General features: G+C 35.4%; 1 protein-coding gene across 1 annotated transcript in view; it reads right to left on the bottom strand.

Annotated features, from left to right (window-relative positions):
- Positions 1–19,818, bottom strand: part of LOC121314653 (glutamate receptor ionotropic, NMDA 3A-like) — a 41,703-nt gene extending 21,885 nt beyond the window's left edge. Inside the window, exons 1-3 of the mRNA XM_041248117.1 lie at positions 18,753–19,818; positions 4,711–5,306; positions 2,830–3,880 (exon numbers count right to left, since the gene is read on the bottom strand). Coding sequence (XP_041104051.1) covers positions 2,830–3,880; positions 4,711–5,306; positions 18,753–19,469 — 2,364 coding nt within the window. The 5' untranslated portion in view covers positions 19,470–19,818. The remainder of the gene's footprint in view (positions 1–2,829; positions 3,881–4,710; positions 5,307–18,752) is intronic.
- Between the last annotated feature and the right edge of the window lie 1,922 nt (positions 19,819–21,740).

Here is a 21,740-nt window from a genome sequence, read left to right as displayed (position 1 = left end):
TTACCAGCTTGTCCTTCAATACAGCCTTTAATAAATAATGTATCATTATACAATACCCGGGGTGCAAATCAATTTGAAAATTGGTGCAACTTTCAAGCAGTTTATCACCAATTTTCAAAACGATTTGCACCCTGGCTTATGTATAACGCTAAATACTGGTGCTAAATTATCAAACGCTGCCCCAGTCAAGCCCCCATCACAACTTCCCACACGACATGAACCTTCTCTCCTGTGTATGCAGATGTGAGTAGCCCAGACCCAATGAGAAACTACCACCATCTGATGGTTGCTAAGGAATAAAACTTTTTTTTTTTTTTCAAATAAAATAAAAATAAATAGATATATCTACTGGTGGCAGAATTTAATGTTGCTGATGCTTTATGAGGTACCCTGGTGCTAGAATCTACTATTTATGAATCTAGTTACAAGATTTAACATTTACCTAAATATTTAACTAAATATTAATTCCCTTAACAAGATTTAACATTTAGCTAAATATTTAACTGGCCAGCTAAATCTGGAGTTTGTATGCAAATGAGTTCTGCTCGCTTTGTGTTTCTCGCAATTTTATTGGCTTTTGTAATGCTTACATTGGCATATTCCCAGATTAGCATTGCAATAGCCAATAAAATCGCGTGAAAGCACAAAGTTGACAGAGGTCATTTGCATACAAACTCCAGATTTACCTGGCCAGTTAAATATTTAAGTTAAATCTGGAAAAAAAGACATGTTAAAATAGGAACACCTTTTTTTTTTTTTTTTTTTTTACACATGGCACCCCATAATTATAAACATTAATTTTAGGAAATATTTGAAGCACAGAAAGGCTTTTACAACAATGCCTGAGGTTTGTAGTCTAGCGTGTTAACTAATTAAAATGATGATGAAATTCAATTTTAAAAAAGTTAAATTGCTTATAATCAGTTTCAACTTTTTGAAAATATAATAAACAAAGAGAATGACTAAATTAAACTTTTTCATTAATATTCAAGGAGAATGATTTTAATGGAATATCTCAGTGTCTATATAACTCTGAAACAGAAATGCTTGCAATGGAGTGCACATTTAAAAAATAATCTAGTCCCGGCTCTACTTTTGCTATGAAATGTAAAAAGCAGTGCCTTGGGCAACAGACCATTTTCTTTTCTTTCTTTCTTTTTATTTTTTAAAGGAAGACTAATTTACATTGATGTCTTCAAAATGGCTATAACTCAAAGCTTGTTTTATAGTTCTGCTGCTCAAGCTATGGTCAGAGCGTAGACAGAAACCATTTATGTGTTTTTGTTTGATTATTTTGATTGTTTTCAAGCCTGAATTGTCTAAGTAAGTCAAGCATGGCAAATCAAATGTCTATTACCATCAGTCACTTCAATTAAAAACAAAACAAAAAAAAGCTTACTAATGAGACATTTCACAGGGAAGCTAGAGCCCTTCTCTCAAAAAGCAAACTCTCCATTATTACCTTGTAACATGCAACAGCAAAGCCATTATACCTTATTTCAAGTACACAAAAATGGTGTAACCACTGATAATGTTGCTAATTTTAATTCTGTCTTGAGATGCTTGAAAACAAAAGCCCTAATTGCATTCAGTACAAAAAAAAAAGTTGTAAGTAAAACTTTGTAGTCATTGGTCAGATAAATGATTCACAGCTGAAACTGCAGAAATAGAAAATAGATTTAAAAAGTGCTTCCAAGGCAGTGCTGCCTTTAGCAGTCAGCATTAGGAAACAGTCTTGGAACAAATACACTATCAGTAATATTTGGAAATAAGTTGAAATAATGCAGTTTTTTTTTTTTAGTTTTGACCAATGTTGAGAGCCCAGAATTTGATAAAGTTACCACGATCAAGTTGAGTGTGTTTTCAGTCAAGTAACACTTGGCAACTTCAGTGTCTTCTCTGCAAAGCATCGGGAATTTACTGGAGTGGATCAAAGTATTCACATTATTTATTTGGCAGCAAATTTAGATTATAGTGCACAAATAACCATGTAATTACTGTGTAATGTTATGGTAATAATCCAGTTGAACTAGGTAAATACCAGTTGTTTTCCTTTCTTTCATTGTAACTACTGTTGGAATAGACTGGAATACTGTAACTGAGTAACTGTTCATTTATTTGCAGCCTGTTTCTCATTGCAATCAGTAACTGTGTTAATGAGAATACCAATTTAAGATGACAGGCAACAGCAGATTGTTAAAATTCTAATTATAACAGGAAACAAGACCATTTCCATTTAACTACCTACATAAACCAACAGTAGTTACAATGAAAAAATGGAAAACAATTGGTATTTACCCAGTAAAACTGGATTATTACCATATAGTTACACAGTAATTACATGGTTATTTGTGCACCGTAACCTGAAGTGCTGCCATTTATTTTTAATCTGTGTAAATTACAAACTATAAACTAAAAACAGCTAAAACAAAAACAAACAAACAAACAAAAACCTGGTTACTCCAAGTTTAGATATAAACTCTGCATCTAATGTTTGGGTAGCCAAAGATTACAAATGGGATTAACTGATACAAGTTTTCAACTCTCATTAAATGTATTCTTCAGCATGGTCTCCTTTTACAAGGCTTTAATTAGAACACTACAAGGAACTTGATTTATTTAAACTCAGTGGCAATTTTACTAATCTATTTGGTAATGTAACTGCCAAATTTTCTTTAGGGTTTTCTTTAGAATAACTCTGTAAAGATGTATGTGTAATACGATTTCAATTACTCAACAAAAAGATACACACCTAGTTTACAAGAGGCCAGTCATGCATAGACAAATCATCTTGGCATTACCCATATTATCATACTTGTATTTTCTTACCTTAGGATCATGTATTCCAGAGAGCTCTTCATAGATTTTTCCCCCCACCATCACAGCAGCCAGGTTAGCTGTGTATGTGGATAGGCAAAATAAGCAAAATATAGCCCAGAGGTTCATCAGAAACCTCCCTGTCCAGCACTTGGGTGGCTTGATGGCAGCTGTTCTGCCAAACAAGATGGCATAACAGACATTGAGGGCAGACGAGAAAGAAAACACCTTCTTTCTGTTACGACCATTGGGAGTCATGCCAAATGGGCTCTTCCATTCATAAAGGGTGAGAAATATGGCAGTGACATGCAAAGACACAAATATCCCTAACCACATGCTCCAGTGCAAAGGCCACATAAAGGCCCCGATCGGTGCTGCTGTATCCCTAGTCCTTACAAGTATGCCTAAACTGGTGGAAAAAAAAGGGCTAGTGAAGTCAATTATTTGGCTCCGGGCAGAGTTAATACTGAATGAGGTCACAGCCATTTGTGCTGCCCCACTCATGAGGTCCCCAACCAGTCCTGTCCAGCGGCCATTTTTATAGGCACCGTATTTACCATCTCCAACAATGTAAAGGTCAAAATGAATGCCCATGTCCTCAGCTAGTTTCTCCAAAAGGTCAATGCAGTAACCATAGCAACATTTCTTCAACTCTATGGGCACAGTGTCATTTACACCCTGAAGATTCTCAAACAAGTTCTCAAGCACAGATGTATCATTAGTGAGGGGGTCAAGGCACAGCTGGCCTGCTGGGCATTGCCCATCTTCATCCACCTCCCGGGTGAACACAAAAGGGTGTTCCACCAGGGTGACCACCCTTAGTTGAAGACGGGATGAGTGCCTTCCATTGCTCCCATGATGAAACAGCTTTTTGTTGGGCCAGATCCCATAGTCCATGACAACTTTCCCTTCCTTCCAGCTTCCCAGACGCGTCCACATAGGGTTTCCTACAGGGTCGTGCTGCAGATTCCAAATGAAATAATGGCTGTCTGAGGTGATCACTGACTCGTCCTGAAGTTTGATGTGACCACTCAGGCCATCAAATGATGTGTTGGCCAAAAACCTGAAGGAAGATAAGGATACAACTCAAGTAAGAAATTAAGAAATGCTAACATGTATCTTACTTGTGAAAAACTGCAGTTAAACCTCACCCTTTTGTCCACCATTTTCCAATCAACACTGTTCAGTGAATGATTGACCCCCTTATGCAGTCATTGCATAATCGTTCACTATGTATGCTAGCAAGACACAACAGTTCTTCTAAGAAATGAAATTGTGTTAGTTAGCTGTGTTAATTTCATACCCAGAGCTTTGTAAAAGTGATTTTTTTTTTTTAAACCCGACACCTCCTAATGTCAGAAAAACATATCCGGTTTAGTGAGGAGCTACTGTATGATTATGACAAGCTTTTTAATAGAAACACATTTTCTTTTGGGCAACCTCTGCTGCAGCAAACCACAATTCAACTCCTGCTAATTATTTGAACCATGTCACATGATTCTCACAATGTATAATACTAGAGATCTCGCTAAGAACATGTTTAATATATCCACCTACAATGATAGTACGTCATCATTGTTCAATAAGTGAAACTGGGATTTAGGTTAATCTTGGTCATCTGAAAACTAAAAACTAAAATTGTTCTAAATATTTAACAAAACAATTGTTCATTTTTCAATGCTGAACTATCAATAGAAGACAGAGGAGTTGTGTTTGGGAATTACAGTTCTTGTAAAAGATAAAAACAATGAATAATGCCATGACTATTAAAAAACAAAGAATCAAAAAGAAATATAAATATATATCTAAACATTTTCTGCCAAGTGCTTAATTTGTGTACCCCCCCAAACACAAATTAAATAAATTACAGCAAGAACAAATGGATGACATTACCTGGAGAGGTACTGGCCTGAGGTTATATTTCTTTCCTCTATATCCATGCAGTTTGTGGTACTGGGAATGAGAGCCAGTTCTGGTTGTATATAGGCAGCCGTCCCCACAGCTCTTGCCACCAGTTCCAGAGCATCCTGCACATAGTGTTCCAGAACTGGCTCGGCTGTTTTCCCATGTGCTAACAGACCCATAGGAAGTCCCTCAGACCGTAACTCTTCTACATTCTGCGAGTCCCCTAAAATCCAGTGGTATTCCGGCAACGTCAGGCCAAATTTGGTAACAACCTCAAAAATCTTTTTGATAATCCTTATATCACAGCCAAAAGTTACAACTGTTGTTTCTTTCAGTGACTCCAAATGGGCCTGGAAGGAACTCTGAATGTCACTCTTAGAGCTGATGTTAGTAGTGATGTTGATTATAGATCCCAGGTGAAACTTGGACTTGTTTTGCAGAAGAAAAAGGAAATCTGTAACATTCCAATCTTGGCACAGTACCAAGCTGACGTCGTACCAGTTGTTCATGGCAAGCAGAGAGAAAACAATATTTGCTTGTGGGGCAAAAGGGTTCTGCAAAGCCATCTGGAGGTGAAGGGGATTCTAAAGGAAGAAAAATACAAAGAAAGCAAACTTTTATTGGGCTGGGTCAACATGGACTTACAGTTGATAGGTGGTGATTTGAGTGAGTAAAACTAATTTACACTTCCCTAATTAACATTAGGATTTCACAGCTTGTCAGCCAAGGCCCTATATAAGTGTCGGTACACTAACAGAATACATAATGCAACAAGTGGTGCCACATGCATGCTATAACTGCATACACATCAGTGCTATTAGTCATTTTAGCAGCATTCATTTATTGAGTATTATATTAAAACACTTTGATAAGATAGTGATAAAATATAGGGGGAGGTGGATATATGATTCTGGGTGGCAGATATTTTATATTGTAAGTGAATTCATTGTGTGCAGGTTGTACCTTATTATTAAAAGCAGCTTGGATTCTGTCTGCTCAAACTGTGTAAAGAAATGTATGTTATAATAAGAGACACCCTACACACAGTGTACCACATGTTGTGTTGGGTGGATGTGTACTGTGTCACACAATGTTATATCACATGACATGTTGACTTACTATAAATCAGAAAGCAACAGCAACAACAACATTGCAGACAATACACAAAGAGCCTTGCTAATTCAGCAAAAACAAAACCATTTCAAGTGACTGGAGCTTTGTTGTCTGTTTTTTTTTTGCAATCTCACTTACATGCATAATAGAGGAAGAGCGTTGTGAGTTTTGGTCTAGGTGTTAAAAGTTAGTAATCACAATTACACTTCAGATTTGTTTCCTTCTGTTCTCTTATAGGGCAGGTACAGCATTGAGAGCTCGCCCATAAAGCACTGTATACTACATGTCCTGTATGGGTTCTATATGTCAGGGAGGCTTGGTGGTCCAGTGTTAAAAGGGGCTTGTTACCAGGAGGTTCCCAGTTCAATCCCAGCTCAGCCACTGACTCACTGTGTTTGATCCTGAGCAAGCCATTTAACCTCCTTGTGCTCTGTCCTTCAGATGAGATGTAAAACCAAGGTCCTATCTGACTCTGATTGCAAGTAACTCACCTAGTGTCTGTAAGTCGCTTTGGATAAAAGTGTCTGCTAAATGACAAATTAATAATGTCAGTTGCCAAGTCCATTTTCATTTTCCCCTGATAAAGACTTCAGCATGAAATAATAATTAATAATAATGAAAGCCCATTACAAGTGATTGTAAAGTACTGATTAATATTTTAATGATATAGATACAGTAGCACCCTGAGATCTTTTGATAATTACAGGCCAATTTACACTTTTCTGTACAAAATATCTAATCAATTGTGTTCTGTATATATAACACATGGAACACAAACCGTGGCTTTGTGTACAAGGTGCCTGAAGAGTAGAAGACATTTTTTAGTATTGATAAAAAATCATTGAAACACACTGTCAACTACTGGGCAACTTTTGAAATTCCAAGTGTGAACCCCAAGGAGACAAAGCAGAGACAGCCATGTCAGTTTTGGCAAGAAGTGACAAAAAACGGTTACTAATAGTATGTAATCTAGATTATTTTGTGAACCCCTGGACCATAGCAAACATTAGCACAACAGAAGGATCCCTTAATTTGAGATCCAACACCTCATGGAAACTCCTTCGGTACTTATGTTTCCTTGGATCAAACAACATCAAAAGATGACGTGTCCAAACAAGATAACACACATTGTTAACTTGTCTTGACTCTTTGATGTTCTATTTCCTGCTTTAAACAATCCAAGCGAGATGGATTCCATATCCTGTTTAAATCTGAACCACACTGATAATGTAATTGACTTCAGTGAAGTTACGAAAAAGAAGAAAAATGAAGTTTGCCATAATAGCAGTCCTCATATTTCTTTCAAATATTATGTTTACTTTTTGTTTATCAAAATACCCCATTTGCAAAGATGTGTGTTTTTTTCAAACTCTTGAATGAGATGCTGTGGCAAGCTGGCCTGTGCGGTGACATCAGACAAACACACAGCACTACGAGTGAAATGAAGAGACATCCGCAGCAGATTGGGGAAATGATAAATACACTGCTTGTGCATTTATTAAATGAACAAACAAAACACTTGAACAGACAAAACACTTTGACAAGACAAACAGGTTGAACAAAAAATGGACCAACCCTAAACAAACAAGGACGAACACTCCAGAAACAAGTAACGTGCTGGTCCTCCAGCTCAAAGTAGCAATTATTTATTTATTTGCTCCTCTTTTGCCCTAAACACACAACCCCGTCATGAGTGAAACATGCATCTATATATACCGTTGTGCCAGGATTAAATTACTAATTAATCATTCACTTAAATCCCAGCACGTGAACTAATTGGTGCACTCCCTGTGCTCACATACTATTACATTTTATCTGCACATTAAGTGATTGTGCCATCCTCGTATCTAATTACAACTATATATTTTAAATCATTCGTGCTCCACCGCCCCATTATATCCCAAGCACCAATACCTACACACCAACATTAACACACCACACACAACATATACACAGGAAGGGGCACACTGCCACAGATGCCTACCTAAGGAGTGGCAGAACATGAAAGGTAATATAATGATGTTATCAGCTTTGTGAAGTTTAAGTAAAAAAAAAAAAAAAAAAAAAAAAAAAAAAAAAAGCAATGATGAGTGCAATGATGAGTGTATACCAGGGGTCTCCAACCCTGGTCCTGGAGAATTACTGTGGCTGCTGGTTTTCGTTTCAATCAATCTCTGTTACTTAATTGAACCAATTACTGTCTTAATTATCAAGATTAACAGGTGTTGCAGATCTTTAGCGATCGATGATGTAAAAACACCTAGAAAACCTGCTGGAGAGGGGCACTCCAGGACCAGGGCCGGAGGCCCCCGGTGTATACTACATATAGAAAGGCACCCCTGCCTACCAGACTTACGGAAGAGGTGTTTTTTTCTGATTTTATGGAGGCATGAAAACTAATTGCAAGTATAAAGTATATTGATGAAAAATGTGTTCCAAAACAAATGTTTAGTTGTACTGTATAACTGTTGAAAGAAAGGGCAGTACTACACTACAATACACAGCATTATCTCCAATATAAAATATCATCCCTTCATAGACAGTGTAATACATTGAACATAGTGGAAAAATAAATCTGTACAACAATAAAAAAGAACAATCTTAGAGAAGTCACAGTTTAAAGCTAATTGTATTACTTCCAATCTGAGTTAGATCTCCATTAGGGGATTTTGATTAATATGACTGTTATATCTGGAGTATGTTTTTGTCACTAATTATGGATACCTATGTATATATATTATATATATATATATATATATATATAATATATATATATATATATAATATATATATATATATATATATATATTATATAAGAGTATAGTGTTACAGTTACTGTTACTGTTTAAACAAAACATGTTTTAATAAACACAAGTTAAAATTGTGTCAATATGTGCCTATATGACATGTTCAATGACCTATGCTGGTCTATTTTTTTTACTGTCATACATTTTTGTATTTTCTTCCTGACATTTCTCATTTAAAATCACCATATACTGTATAGGTAGCTTGTATGTAAATAAATTAGCTAAAACATCAGACCAGGACAAATTATGCAAATGAAAATTCAGAGATTGAAACAGAATATGGATCTGAAACGCTGGAAGACATTATTAATCTAATGTTGCATATGTCATTAACCAGCACTATGAATATTTATAACTCACTAGCAATTCACTTAGATCAGGTCTTCATGATAGGGTCAATAAATGTAATGCTGAGCATTGCAAACTGAGTCCCAAACCTATTCAGGGGGACACATAGGCTATGTTTAAAAAATATATAATGATAAAGGAAAATATTGCATTACCTTAATTAGCAAATTCAATCTTGGAAAACATTTCTTTAGTATAGTAGAAATGATGTGCTTTGTTGGTAAATATGTTTTAAAACTGGATAATATATATAATATATATATATATATATATATATATATATATATATATATATATGCCACTTCTACAGAAGATGGTATGCCACAAAAACTTGAGTATTTTGGTTTCTTTAACTCCAACAAATAAAACTTGTTTTTTTGATAAAAGATATGATTCTTAAGTTAATTACAATTTTAACTTTTAGTTCTTTGCCAAGAAGAAATGTTAGTCTTTACATTTCCTATTAAAGGAAATTCATTTTATTTATACTTGGACGAATGCTTTTTATGTAATATTTTGTACCTTGTTACATATAATAATATTTTATATTAATAATATTATTATTATATATAATAATAATAATATAATAATGTATGGTGTATACACATATAAGTGTGGTGCACAGCTCGGTCCTGGAGAGCCGGTGTCCCTGCACGTTTTTATTCCAGCTACATCCTAAAGTACTTGATTGGACCTTATTAGAAGCTTAATTGGTCCAATTAATTAATTTAGGGTATGAGTTAGAACAAAAATCAGGAAGGGCACCGGCCCTCCATGGCCTGAGTTGTGCACCACTGGTGTATATCAATACATTAAAATATGTGACAAAGGTCTGTTTTAGAAGTACTTTACAATAACAGTATCCACATAAAACATTTTAAATGGTCTCCAAGACAACCCTTTACTCATTTATAACTCTATATTGGTTTCCTATGAAATCAAAGAGAACTGTGTTTTGATATGATAGGAGCCCCTAATTAAGATCTACATGAATTACTCCAGTAACTCCGGGGTTAATCAAGAAATCGGTATGTAGCATTGATTTGGCATTTTCAAGCAGTCGTTATGCCTATTTCATTATGTAATAATCCTCCTAATGTGATTTCCAAAATTATGTTGACTTCCGAAATAATGTTAATATCTTAAAGAGCAGTGCTTCTCGCCACTATTTCTTTTGTTGGCATGGGAATTTAAAAGCAAATCCGTGTTAATTGTCATATTTTATCGGAAGTTCATTTGCACTTAGAAAAGGAAGGTTTTAATCAACGAAAGAGTACATAACTCAACTTGAAACAAAAATTTAACAGACCGCGGCTGACAATACACAGACAGAGTGTACAGGACCAGAGTTAATTTCGTACAGAACCTAGATAATTCAGTATTTGTAGTTATGAAAATATTTAAGCCTTTTCTATACTTATGGTGATGAATGAGATTTATTCACTTGTTTTAATCAACATGTTTATTGTATTGGTAAAATGATATGCAATTATTTGCACCTTGTTACAATAATTATCATTGCAACTGCAGCCTAACTGAACTCTGGATATGTACATTATATGAAAGCTGACCTCTATTGTAGATTGCATTTGAATTATATAAATAAAAACCTAAGAGTAAATAATGAAATCTTGGTATAGAAAACAAAATATTAGATATTACAATAAAGTTTTCCTAGGTGATTGCGGATTTGCAATGCTCCCTTGACTTTTAACACCTGTATCTAATCCAAACAAGAATGAAAAACAGACGTACAAGGGCACACATATCCACTAGGATTGTGATCAAGATCATTGACATGGTATTTGCCTAAACATATTTAATGTTTTCAGGCTCCCCCCACACTTTTTGTACAATGTACACTTTCACCTTCACACGTTTGTATGCATATAAAATGTTCTTATAATACTTTAAGTGTTCGGTGGCTACTTCTATTCATGTTGAGTTTATTTATCACTGAGTTGAATAAAGGGTACCAGAGAAAGTGTATGATTAGAGGAATTCATCGAAGAATTAATTATAAACACATTGTGTATTGGGTAGGGAGTTCTATCATAATTTTAAAATCTTAATAATGAAGTGTTACATACATGGTACGCATGTATAATATAGCTAGCAACTACAAAAACAAATGCAATTGAAACGTATTTATTTATAGCCTGCAATCGTACATTGAGAGGAACGGTGGTTTCTCGTACAAGTTAGAAAAACGTGTTTGAAACTACCAAGAGTCTCTATACAGCTCCAAGAGTTTTGCTGTTTTCACCATGTTGCAACAGCTAAATCACATAGAATTACCATCTGCACCAGTACCAAAAGTCGAAAACTTTCTTACGCCGAATGTGAAAAGAAAACGTAAATATCTCTTATACACAATAAGATATAAGGTAAAATTATTCTTCTTTCTCTTCCATTTACTTTAAGTGTGTGTAGTGACTGCTCAAACAGAAAAGCTAAATAACTGGACCTAACTACCAATCATGTGATTCCACATGTTGGTCAATGTCAAAATAAACCAGGGATTGCAAGCAGTCTGATATCCACAACATTTATATTAAACAATTTATTTCTGTCTTAAAACAGCAAATACCCATAATTTTGTCGTACCGCATAAAATGGCATATTATAATATATAGATTATATAAATATATATATATATATATATATATATATATATATATATATATTGTAAAAATTTAACTGTGATCTTAGCCCACTGCGCCACTGCGCTGTTGCTAAAATATGTTAATTCTTTAAGCTTACATCCATGCCTGACCAGCTTTTGCTGAAAACCTAAAGGTTCTGCTCGACAGTAGAAATACTCTATTTCCTGTTTGAAAATATCTAGTTTCCTGTTTGTCTAAATCTCTGATCTCCTGATAAATTGTAGTTCCTCGTTTAATTAAAAAATAATCATTTATTAGGTATAAATAAATAAATGATTTAAAAAATACATAGAGGAATAAATATTTAGAAATAATTATTTTTTAATAAATAAATGTAGACATTTTTATATTATAAATGTATAAATAAATTAATAAATAGCAAGCCAGAAAAATATGTCATATTAATTGATTTGACTGATGCTTTTATCCAAAGCAACTGACATGTGTACATTATAAATATCATATGGGAGATATTGAAATTGGAGAAGGAATCTATGAAAAAGACCTATGAGTTTTTGTTGACTCAGAAATGTCTTCATCTAGACAATGTGGGGAAGCTATAAAAAAAGGCTAACAAGATGCTCGGATACATTGTGAAAAGTGTTGAATTTAAATCAAGGGAAGTAATGTTAAAACTGTACAATGCACTAGTAAGACCTCATCTTGAATATTGTGTTCAGTTCTGGTCACCTCGCTATAAAAAAGATATTGCTGCTCTAGAAAGAGTGCAAAGAAGAGCGACCAGAATTATTCCGGGCTTAAAAGGCATGTCATATGCAGACAGGCTAAAAGAATTGAATCTGTTCAGTCTTGAACAAAGAAGACTACGTGGCGACCTAATTCAAGCATTCAAAATTCTAAAAGGTATTGACAGTGTCGACCCAAGGGACTTTTTCAGCCTGAAAAAAGAAACAAGGACCAGGGGTCACAAATGGAGTTTAGAAAAAGGGGCATTCAGAACAGAAAATAGGAGACACTTTTTTACACAGAGAATTGTGAGGGTCTGGAATCAACTCCCCAGTAATGTTGTTGAAGCTGACACCCTGGGATCCTTCAAGAAGCTGCTTGATGAGATTTTGGGATCAATAAGCTACTAACAACCAAACGAGCAAGATGGGCCTCCTCTCGTTTGTAAACTTTCTTATGTTCTTATGTGTATACCTATATAAAAAGTGTGTGTGTGTGTGTTTGTGTGTGTGTGTGTGTGTGTATATATATATATATATATATATATATATATATATATATATATATATATATATATATATATATATATATATATATATACAATGAGACATGTAGTCACGAAGAAATGAACTCGTGTAGCACCTCATCACCAATCTGGACACGAGCACTGACTTTTGACTGGAAGGTGGGGAACACACTGCTGCTTTACTAGGATGATAGATTTTACAGTAAAAAAAAAAAAAAAAAATATTTATAAATTATGGACAAACATGTTTGTATTAAAAAAAACATTTAACCGTCACAATTGTAAATTGGCATGGATAAGGGTATCTACTAAGAAAGAAAATAATAATTTTCAGGAATAGGATGGGAGACTGTCTGGCAATACCAGGTACTTTAAACTTTTCTTTGGAGTTTTACTCAGCGGTGTAGTCAGGGGCATACACAGCTAAACGGCATTTACCAATTTGAATTTGGGCAATATATCGTTTACCCACGTCTCATATAAGGGATACAGAGTTTACTCACTTCTACACTCCTGTGATGTGCAACACACTTTTCTTATACCAATACAGTATTGGTGAGCGATAATCAGTTCGTTTGAAAACCAGGCTTTAATCACTGGGTGCACAGGTGGCGATTCCATGAGTGCTGTGGGCCTCAAGCACTAATGGGGGAAAATAAGGTTCTGCACAGTGCAAATAAATCACCTGTTCTGTCAAATTATAGTGTGGATGCTTCACAAGCAGAACTGTTGTTGCAGTGTTTAAAAATATAAAATCAATTTATAGAAAGACTTCCAGCTTTCCAGAAAACATCTGTTTCCCTTGTTTTTCTTTTGTATTTGTTTTGCTCTCATTAGTATCTATTGTACATATAGCATCTGTCAGTTTTGGCAGATTCTACTGTACTTTCTGAAGTGATTTTCTCCAACTGCTAAATAAAAAAAAAATAGCCACCTACCTTAAGCGGTGTCCACCTTATCAGCTTTTTGACCCCACCTGCATTAAGGCACCTCAAAATGCAGTTGCAGAGAACAATAGGCTCAGAGGGATTTATTGCCCTAAGTTGATAAGCTTGAAGGAGACCAACACGCACAAGGGACACAAGGTAAAAGATCGAGTGCATTTCATTCACTGAGCCATTACTAATGTTCAGGAACAGCAAAAGCCTCAATCTTCTAAGAGAACACTTGCAGTTACACATCCATTCAGAGGCTTGAGCAATCCAAATTTCACCTCATGCTATGCAAATGCAACATTGCAGTGCCTTCTTGACTTGCAGCCTCTGAAGAATTCATTAAAACACAGTCAACAAGAGGCTATCAGGAGCTTTGTTCACAACTGTGATCACTTGCAATCCACTGAATCTCTAAGTACTGTGGATATTTGTCACTTCTTAGGAGAACCTTTCAACAGAGGAGAGCAGCAAGATGTTGCAGAGTTTCTCACCAAATTGTCTCAAATTTGTCCTGAAGTATCTTGCATGGTTTCAGTCACAACAAGTCATACCATTCTATGTACTAGATATCACTACTACTCATCAAACCGACAGGAGTTGCATGTTTACCCTCTACCTGCTGGTAGATATTCCATGTGTTTGGATGAACTCATTTATAGAAATGAAAAATGGGCAATGATTTTTGGTAGCAAGTGTAGGCAATGTAAAACTTCTCCAATCATGAAACATGAACTTACTCAGTCAGCAGGAAGAATGATTGCAGTCCAAACGAGGCAGGACACTTACAAAGTGACACAATGCCAAGTTTACTGCTGTGAAGAAGAGCAAAATTAATGTGCACAACAGGAATGACCAATTAGCTTCCATTATCATCCACCGAGGTCAGGGTGTTACTTCAGGACACTATGTGTCTCTTTTTGCTGTGGTTGCTACTGGAAAATGGGTGCATGAAAATTACGCATTCATTGAAGTCAAATCATGGCCAAGAAATGAAAATGACATGGATATGGCCTTTTATGAAGAGATTGAATGCTTTACAAATGCCTTAAATTGGCCTAAGTTCATAATACCTCTATAACAAGGAGAATGTTTTTTTTTTCAGCACTAAAATTAGTTAGTATACTACCCTTTAGCACTGACATTCATATGCACCTTTTTAACCATTCATAACATTGTTGTTTTGTACCTACGTAAATATCAATATATCAATACCTACCAAAATAGACATATTCTTTTCACCTCTCATGATGTACACTTGCAACTAAAGGAATACAATGTTTACACTTTCAATACTGTCCAAAAGTCCCTTCTAGCATTATTTTACTTTCAAATCTTTTCTCATTTCTCTTATATTACTCTACTTATTACTCTCTTGTCTTGTATGTCTGTCTATTTACCATACACATACGATTTATTCATTATTTGATGAAGTAAAAAAAGAATGATATCTATAAAAAAAACATTGTCAATGTAAAAAAAAACAAGTTAGAAAAATGCAACAGCCATATAAAGTGGCGCTATCAAACACAAAAGCCCAAGTTAGGATAAGCTATTGGGGCAACCTTGTGAAGCATCAATCAAATATTAGAAAGGCACAATTGGAAAGGTGCTGGAGCCCAACATTCACACAATTGTTGCTCCTAACTTGGCTTCTTTTTTTCATTGCTCCACTTTACATTGAAATGCTCTTTGTACAACTTCAAGGGGATTGTGAGCATTCCCTTATCAGCTCAAAAGTCTGCAACAAAAAACACTGACAATGCTCAACCAAAAAAAAAGGCTCCAACACCCTAGCCCTGGATCTGCAATGCCTGCCCCATCAACTGTCACTTCCCATACACTTACCTTGCATTCTCATTATCCCTTGCACTTGTTGCCATTATTGGTCTTGTTCATCATCTTCATTGTGGGAAATATATTGCTTCATGCTCTTTCAGGTATTCTTGTATGTATGGGCTAAATGTCTGTCCATGTGTGCCCTCATCTACCCGTGCCTTATCTGCATGTTGTCCGTGTGTCTACCCAAAGCATACTTGTCTGCGCTTGTGACGACACCTCTCCCACCCCGTCTGTCTTTCTCTCTGTAGTAGTGCTTGCAAGGATAACCAAGAACACTTCAGTCTGTGTCACTTTCCTTGGCACATATGTGGAATGAGCATTTTAATGATAAGTGGAGCGATAAATTGGAGTGATAAAAAAGGAAGCCAAGTTAGAAGCAACAATTGTGTGAGTGTTCGGCCACAGCACCTTTCCAATTGTGCCTATTTGCTTGATGCTTGACAAGGTTGCCCCAGTTGCTTCTCCTAACTTGGGGTTCTGTGTCACCACTTTAAACGGCTGGTGCATTTTCCATTGACAATGTTTTTGTTATAGATACAATATACATAGATGGTTTATATATTTTTTTCTTTTTAACCAAAAAAAGATTGCAAAATGCACATTAAAAGAGTTGTATATAGCAGGCTGTGGCACAATATCCCCCTGAAAGAGGGTAAATGACTAGTGGGGTTTCATTTTTTTAAAAACATTTTTAACCAAACCGTCTGATTTTTACCCACATGCCAGATAATCGTAAATCAACATATGTTCTAAATTATTGTACAACTTGCATGTCAAAAAGCACAATTTTAAAAGAAGTTTACAAATTATATGAAACATAGATCTCCCCATTATTTTTTATTTCCATTTGGCTGATGCTCACTGGTGGGAGAGCCATCTCTCTGTATGCTAGTAGTTTTTATAACAATGAATTATGCTTCCATTCATTTTTCTTGATCTTGTTAACATGCATTTTGATTTACAAGTTCCTCTTATCTAGTCATTGAGACAGGAAGTGATGTAGGTGACCTGTGATAATTACGCTTTTTAATGATAAATGCACTGATTAATGACCTCATCAACTCAATTTCAAAGCATTAAAGGATTTATTTAATTAACACATTTTGTTTGAAAATAACTTTCTACTAAAGCTCTTGTTACTATACCACGAGTCCGATACAACATCAGTTTTTGAAAATCCTGCCCACTGTGTCTGCTGGTTTTCATTCCAACTGAGCTCTCAATTGTCCTTAATTGAACTGATTGCTTAATTAGACCTTTTTTTTTATTGTTTTCCGCTATTAACAGTTGCATATTTGAAGTTAGCTATAACATTTTATAAGTAACTTGAACTCTGCAGCTGTTTAAGAGCTGAAAACAATTAAGAAGGTATAATTAAGCAGATTATTAGTCAAGTTAAGGGTCTAGTTAAGTAACTGAGAGCCTAGTTGGAATGAAAACTAGCAGACACAATGGGAACCACTGATATAGAGAACACATAGAAATTATTTTTCTGTGTAAATCATTATTACATAAGCTCTATGAGGACTGTCATCCTTTTTATGTTAGATGCTGTTTTTTATGTTTTTTTTTTTTTATAGATGACTTTTCATGATCTTGGTTGTGTATCATTTTAATCAAAACTACTTGAATACAAGATGTATGATGGTAGAAACATAACTTAAAGCTAACAAAAAAATGATCTACCTTTAGTGGGGACATGGGTAAGGAAAGGCCTGCTACTTTTTGGTGGTCAGTATTTGGTTAATTCATATTGTAAGATCGTTGAATTGCTATAACCTACCAATAAGACAACATTGAAAAATGGCAGCACAGTTCAGTGGTGGAGTACAAGAGACATTACCAGAACGTGGTTGTGAAAACCCTGTAATAAATTAATTATTCATTATAATCTAAAGTGGCTCCTGGGATAATTGTGTAAATGACAGCATTGACCTCTGTGGCTGCTGTCATTGCAGAGTCTTTAATTAAGAGTGCTCTGGAGCCTTCTAGCAAAAGAAGTTGGGCACATAGTTTAAGGCTATCTAAACAACACCGCATTGTGTGTAGTAAAGAGAGTGTGTATTAAAGAGGAATTGCTATACTAAATTATACAACAACAGAACATATTCACCCATATCAAATTAAATATATTCCTTTGAAATGCTGCTAGTATATATCTTACTATAGAAATGGTCAGTGTTCATAGATATCACATCTTATCAGATCTGTTTTTTTTTTTTTTTTCATGATCTGCTTGCGCTACACATAGTATGCTGCTGGAACAGAATGTATGTTTTTTTTTTTTTTTTTTTTTTTTTTTGCACAAACAAAAGGCAAGCACGGACACCCAAATAACTGTACCTGAACCTGAACCACACATGCTACCGACTACAAGCCTGCCGGCATTGTGTATCAATGAGTCCACACCCAACGAAGAAAGCATTGCTACTTCACAAGGATATTTTCAGTATAGCAAATATCAATGTACTTGTGGTTAATGGTGTGAACACTGCATAGTTAAAACAGTACTTCATCCTTTAAATGAGTCAGCTAGTGGAGTAATGCACTAATGAAAAAATACCACGACTGTGTGTTCCAATTTAAATAATCTGGTATATATGATAATTATAACTGAAATATGACAAAGTGCTCCTTCGCAAATACTTGAGGTATGAAAAAAAAAATACCACCAGGGGAATGATGGTTTTAAACAGCTTACTAGCCAACGGTAGTACAAAAGGGAAATGTATCATTTGAAATGTACAACTATTTGAAGGGGGTCATCAGGAACAGGGTACATAACCAAAATCAATCGCCTGTATTTTGTCCTAAATCAATCGTTATCTAAAAAATTAACAGGCAAAATATGTTTCGTTAGCAGTGCATTACCATAACCACATAATTGTAAAAGGTGTTTGCAAAGGTCCACTGATTTTCGTCTAATACTAATTAGGATTTACATTTATAGGGCAAAGTGCTACGGTGCTAAATTTTAATTGTAGTCCCATTAATGATCAAGTTTCTAAGAACTTTTAGCTACGCTCTGGTATTTAAATCGCTTAAACAAAACAAAAAGTTTCTATTTCAACAAAAAGTGCTCACGATACATAGTAAATATTGTACAAACCTTACTTGTTCTTGTAAACTCATTTTGTACGATGCTGATCACGGGGGTCTGTAGTACAGAGGATATAAATTCCAGTTCCAAAAACTCTCTCTTTTTTTGTGGAAAAGCTAATATGGCAGAAACACCTTGGACAACTACAGAATGGCACACACTTTGCAAGAAAGACAAGGGGTCCGTAAACACTGATGAAGGCGAGGAAGAGAAAGAAAATGAGGGCAACTCCCCAAGCCCGGCTTCCACTGCCAACACAACCTCCAAAGACAAGTTGTAAGGTAAAAGCCCGGCCATTCTATTGAGCTGTTCTACGGCAATTAGCAGTGAATCTTTAGGCGAAAATAGGGTTGTCACGCTTTCCACAAGCTTACTTCCAATTCGACTTTTAGTTCCAATATGCTGTCTGCTGCCTGCATTCTTAGTTTTGCTGTTCCGGGATCCATCCCCATTGCTACTTTTAGTGATGATTTCCAACTCCTTCTCCTCTCCACTCTCGGCCCCCTCTTCAGTGTCCTTGTCGCTTTCACTCCCTATGTTGTGAAAGAAACGGGGCTGAAGGTGCACGGCCCCAACCCTAACCGTATGCCCAATCCTCTTTAAAATCTGACAGGGCTGTGGGTGAGGCAGACAACCGGGAACCCCTAGCAGCAGCAAGGTGCACATAACAAGCAATAGCAGAAGAAATACCCTGCCAAACGCACCTAAAAAACATATCCCCCTCATTACTGTAAACAACTAATCCCGAGTCACATGAAAAACGAAGGTTTCCTCCACCACAAGCAGCCCGGTTGGCCCCTGCAAAGAAGCGATTCTTTTTTTTTTTTAATATTTCAAAAACAGGAAAGTTATGCGCTTCTCTCACTTCAAGCTCTAGTGTACTGAAAAAATAAAAAAAATAAAAAATAGCGAATTAACCTCTAACTGTCTTCCCAGATTCATTAATAGATCTGTACATTTTGACTATATTTTCAAGTTTAGGCGCAATACAAATCAACTTTAACCATATCCATCTTTAAAAATAAATAAATAAACAAGTTCTGACTTCAGACAGTTCATACGCAGTATCAAAACACAATCTGTAATTTGAAGAAAACGGCAGCTTTAATTCTTTTCCATAGCTTTGGTTTCTTTTTTTTTTTTTTGTATTCGGTAAATACCAAATCCTATATGACATCCATGAATCGCTCATTGCATTCCACTATCCGCTGGTATATATAAGAAAAGAAAAAAAAACCTATACAACTCGTTTCTCCTCCTTATGTAATGCAGTAGTGAACTTCACACGGTCGCCTGGTTGCGCTCAGCTACCACTGACGTGTATCTAAGCAAAGGAAATCCCTGGAACAGGACTGCAGGTGAACCCCAGTCAATGAATTACCACATTTGTAGCTGGCCCCATCGCACTAAAGTGCTTGTTTCATTACAAAGAGGGGAAATAATTCAGCTGTGTGGATGACACTGGCTTATTTTTAAAGTGACAGGTGAATAATAATTAAATACCGGCACACACAAACAAGTCAGCTGCAGTCAGTGAGTGCTAAAACAACCAACAGCGGAAGCATAAAATGATAAAATCAAGGCATCAAGGCATATTTAAAATAATAATAATAAAAAAAAAATCAAATATAAAAATAACTCAGTACAGATTCTTATAATTGTGTTCTACTGTTGCTATTCTGCTATGTAAACTCCCTGGCTGATTGTGAAGAAGAGGCAGTAAATTAGTATGGTAGATGAAAACAGCAAAGGCTAAAAGGAATTGGAATGCAGCAACATATCTTAATATCTCACCTGGTAATGTAGGTCCTGGCCCTAGTATGCCCTTACTTATATGACAATATGTGTGTGCACTATGTTTGCATGTATGTGTTTTTTTAAATTAGTATTACAAAGCATTTAAATATTTTTACTTTACTACACTTTTTATAGAACATATTGAGCATATACTATTTTGTACTGTAATTGATTTTCTGAAAAAAGAAGGGTTCTGTATAGGCTACATTGGATATTGAATAGTCTCTCTCCCTCCACAAAGAATGAATGGTGCAAGCAGTGGCAAACAACTTTTGGTTATGCAATTGGTTTTATGATTTATGGACCCTTTGAGAACCATCACATTTAAAGGGTGTTTTAGGAGGCAGCACAACGATAACAATATTATGTTACATTATGAATGCATTAAGCAAGAAGGACAAACAATATTAACATGTACACACAGTAACTAACAAAGCATCTGAGGCATAATTGCAGGCTGAATTCCAATGGCAGAGTTGGAAAGATATTCTAGACACTGGATTCAAAGGCGGTCTGACTAAAATCTGATTTACAATGTAGGTTCCTAATAGCAGAACATAAACGCTGGAAGTACATTTAATGTCCCAACTGACAGCTTGATGCTTTGAGAATTCAAGCATTTCTAAATCAAATTAAGGCAAATAGAGAGCCTTCTTTTGGGCAGGTAGTCAATGGTGATTTTAAGAACATTTCATGTAAACAAATAAAATGATTAATGGAGAATGTTTTAGGCAGGACTTAAAAAGACAATGTGGGTGCATGTGTAGATTCATGCACCCTAGGTATAAGTTTATCTTAACAAGCAGGTTTATCTTTGCAAGCATCACATGTACAGTATAATAGTAACCTTCTTGTAAAATAATAGAAGCAAGGTCTTTTGTTCTATAAAAAAAAATGCTAAACACATTTTGAAAACATCATTTAAATAGCAATTAATATGGTACAAATTTCTGTGTTTCATATTTTAATGTAACATCTGATTTTTCCAGTGTCAGGAGGGACTAATTAAACTACTGTCTGTTTTTGGATATGACAGGCAATATTCTGTATTACTTTGAGCAAAGTCATTTAATTTTAAAATCTGCCCAAGTTAAAAGTATATAACACATTTTTCTTTGAAAAAGAGATGTTAAATAATCTCTTTTTAAATCAAGTATATGTAGCATATGACCTTAGATGACAACTGAGTCTTTGAGATAT

Source organism: Polyodon spathula, chromosome 1 (genome assembly GCF_017654505.1).
Source record: "Polyodon spathula isolate WHYD16114869_AA chromosome 1, ASM1765450v1, whole genome shotgun sequence".
Taxonomy (NCBI): Eukaryota; Metazoa; Chordata; class Actinopteri; order Acipenseriformes; family Polyodontidae; genus Polyodon; species Polyodon spathula.
The sequence above is the reverse complement of the archived record's forward strand: the minus strand, read 5'-3'. Positions and strand labels throughout refer to the sequence as shown.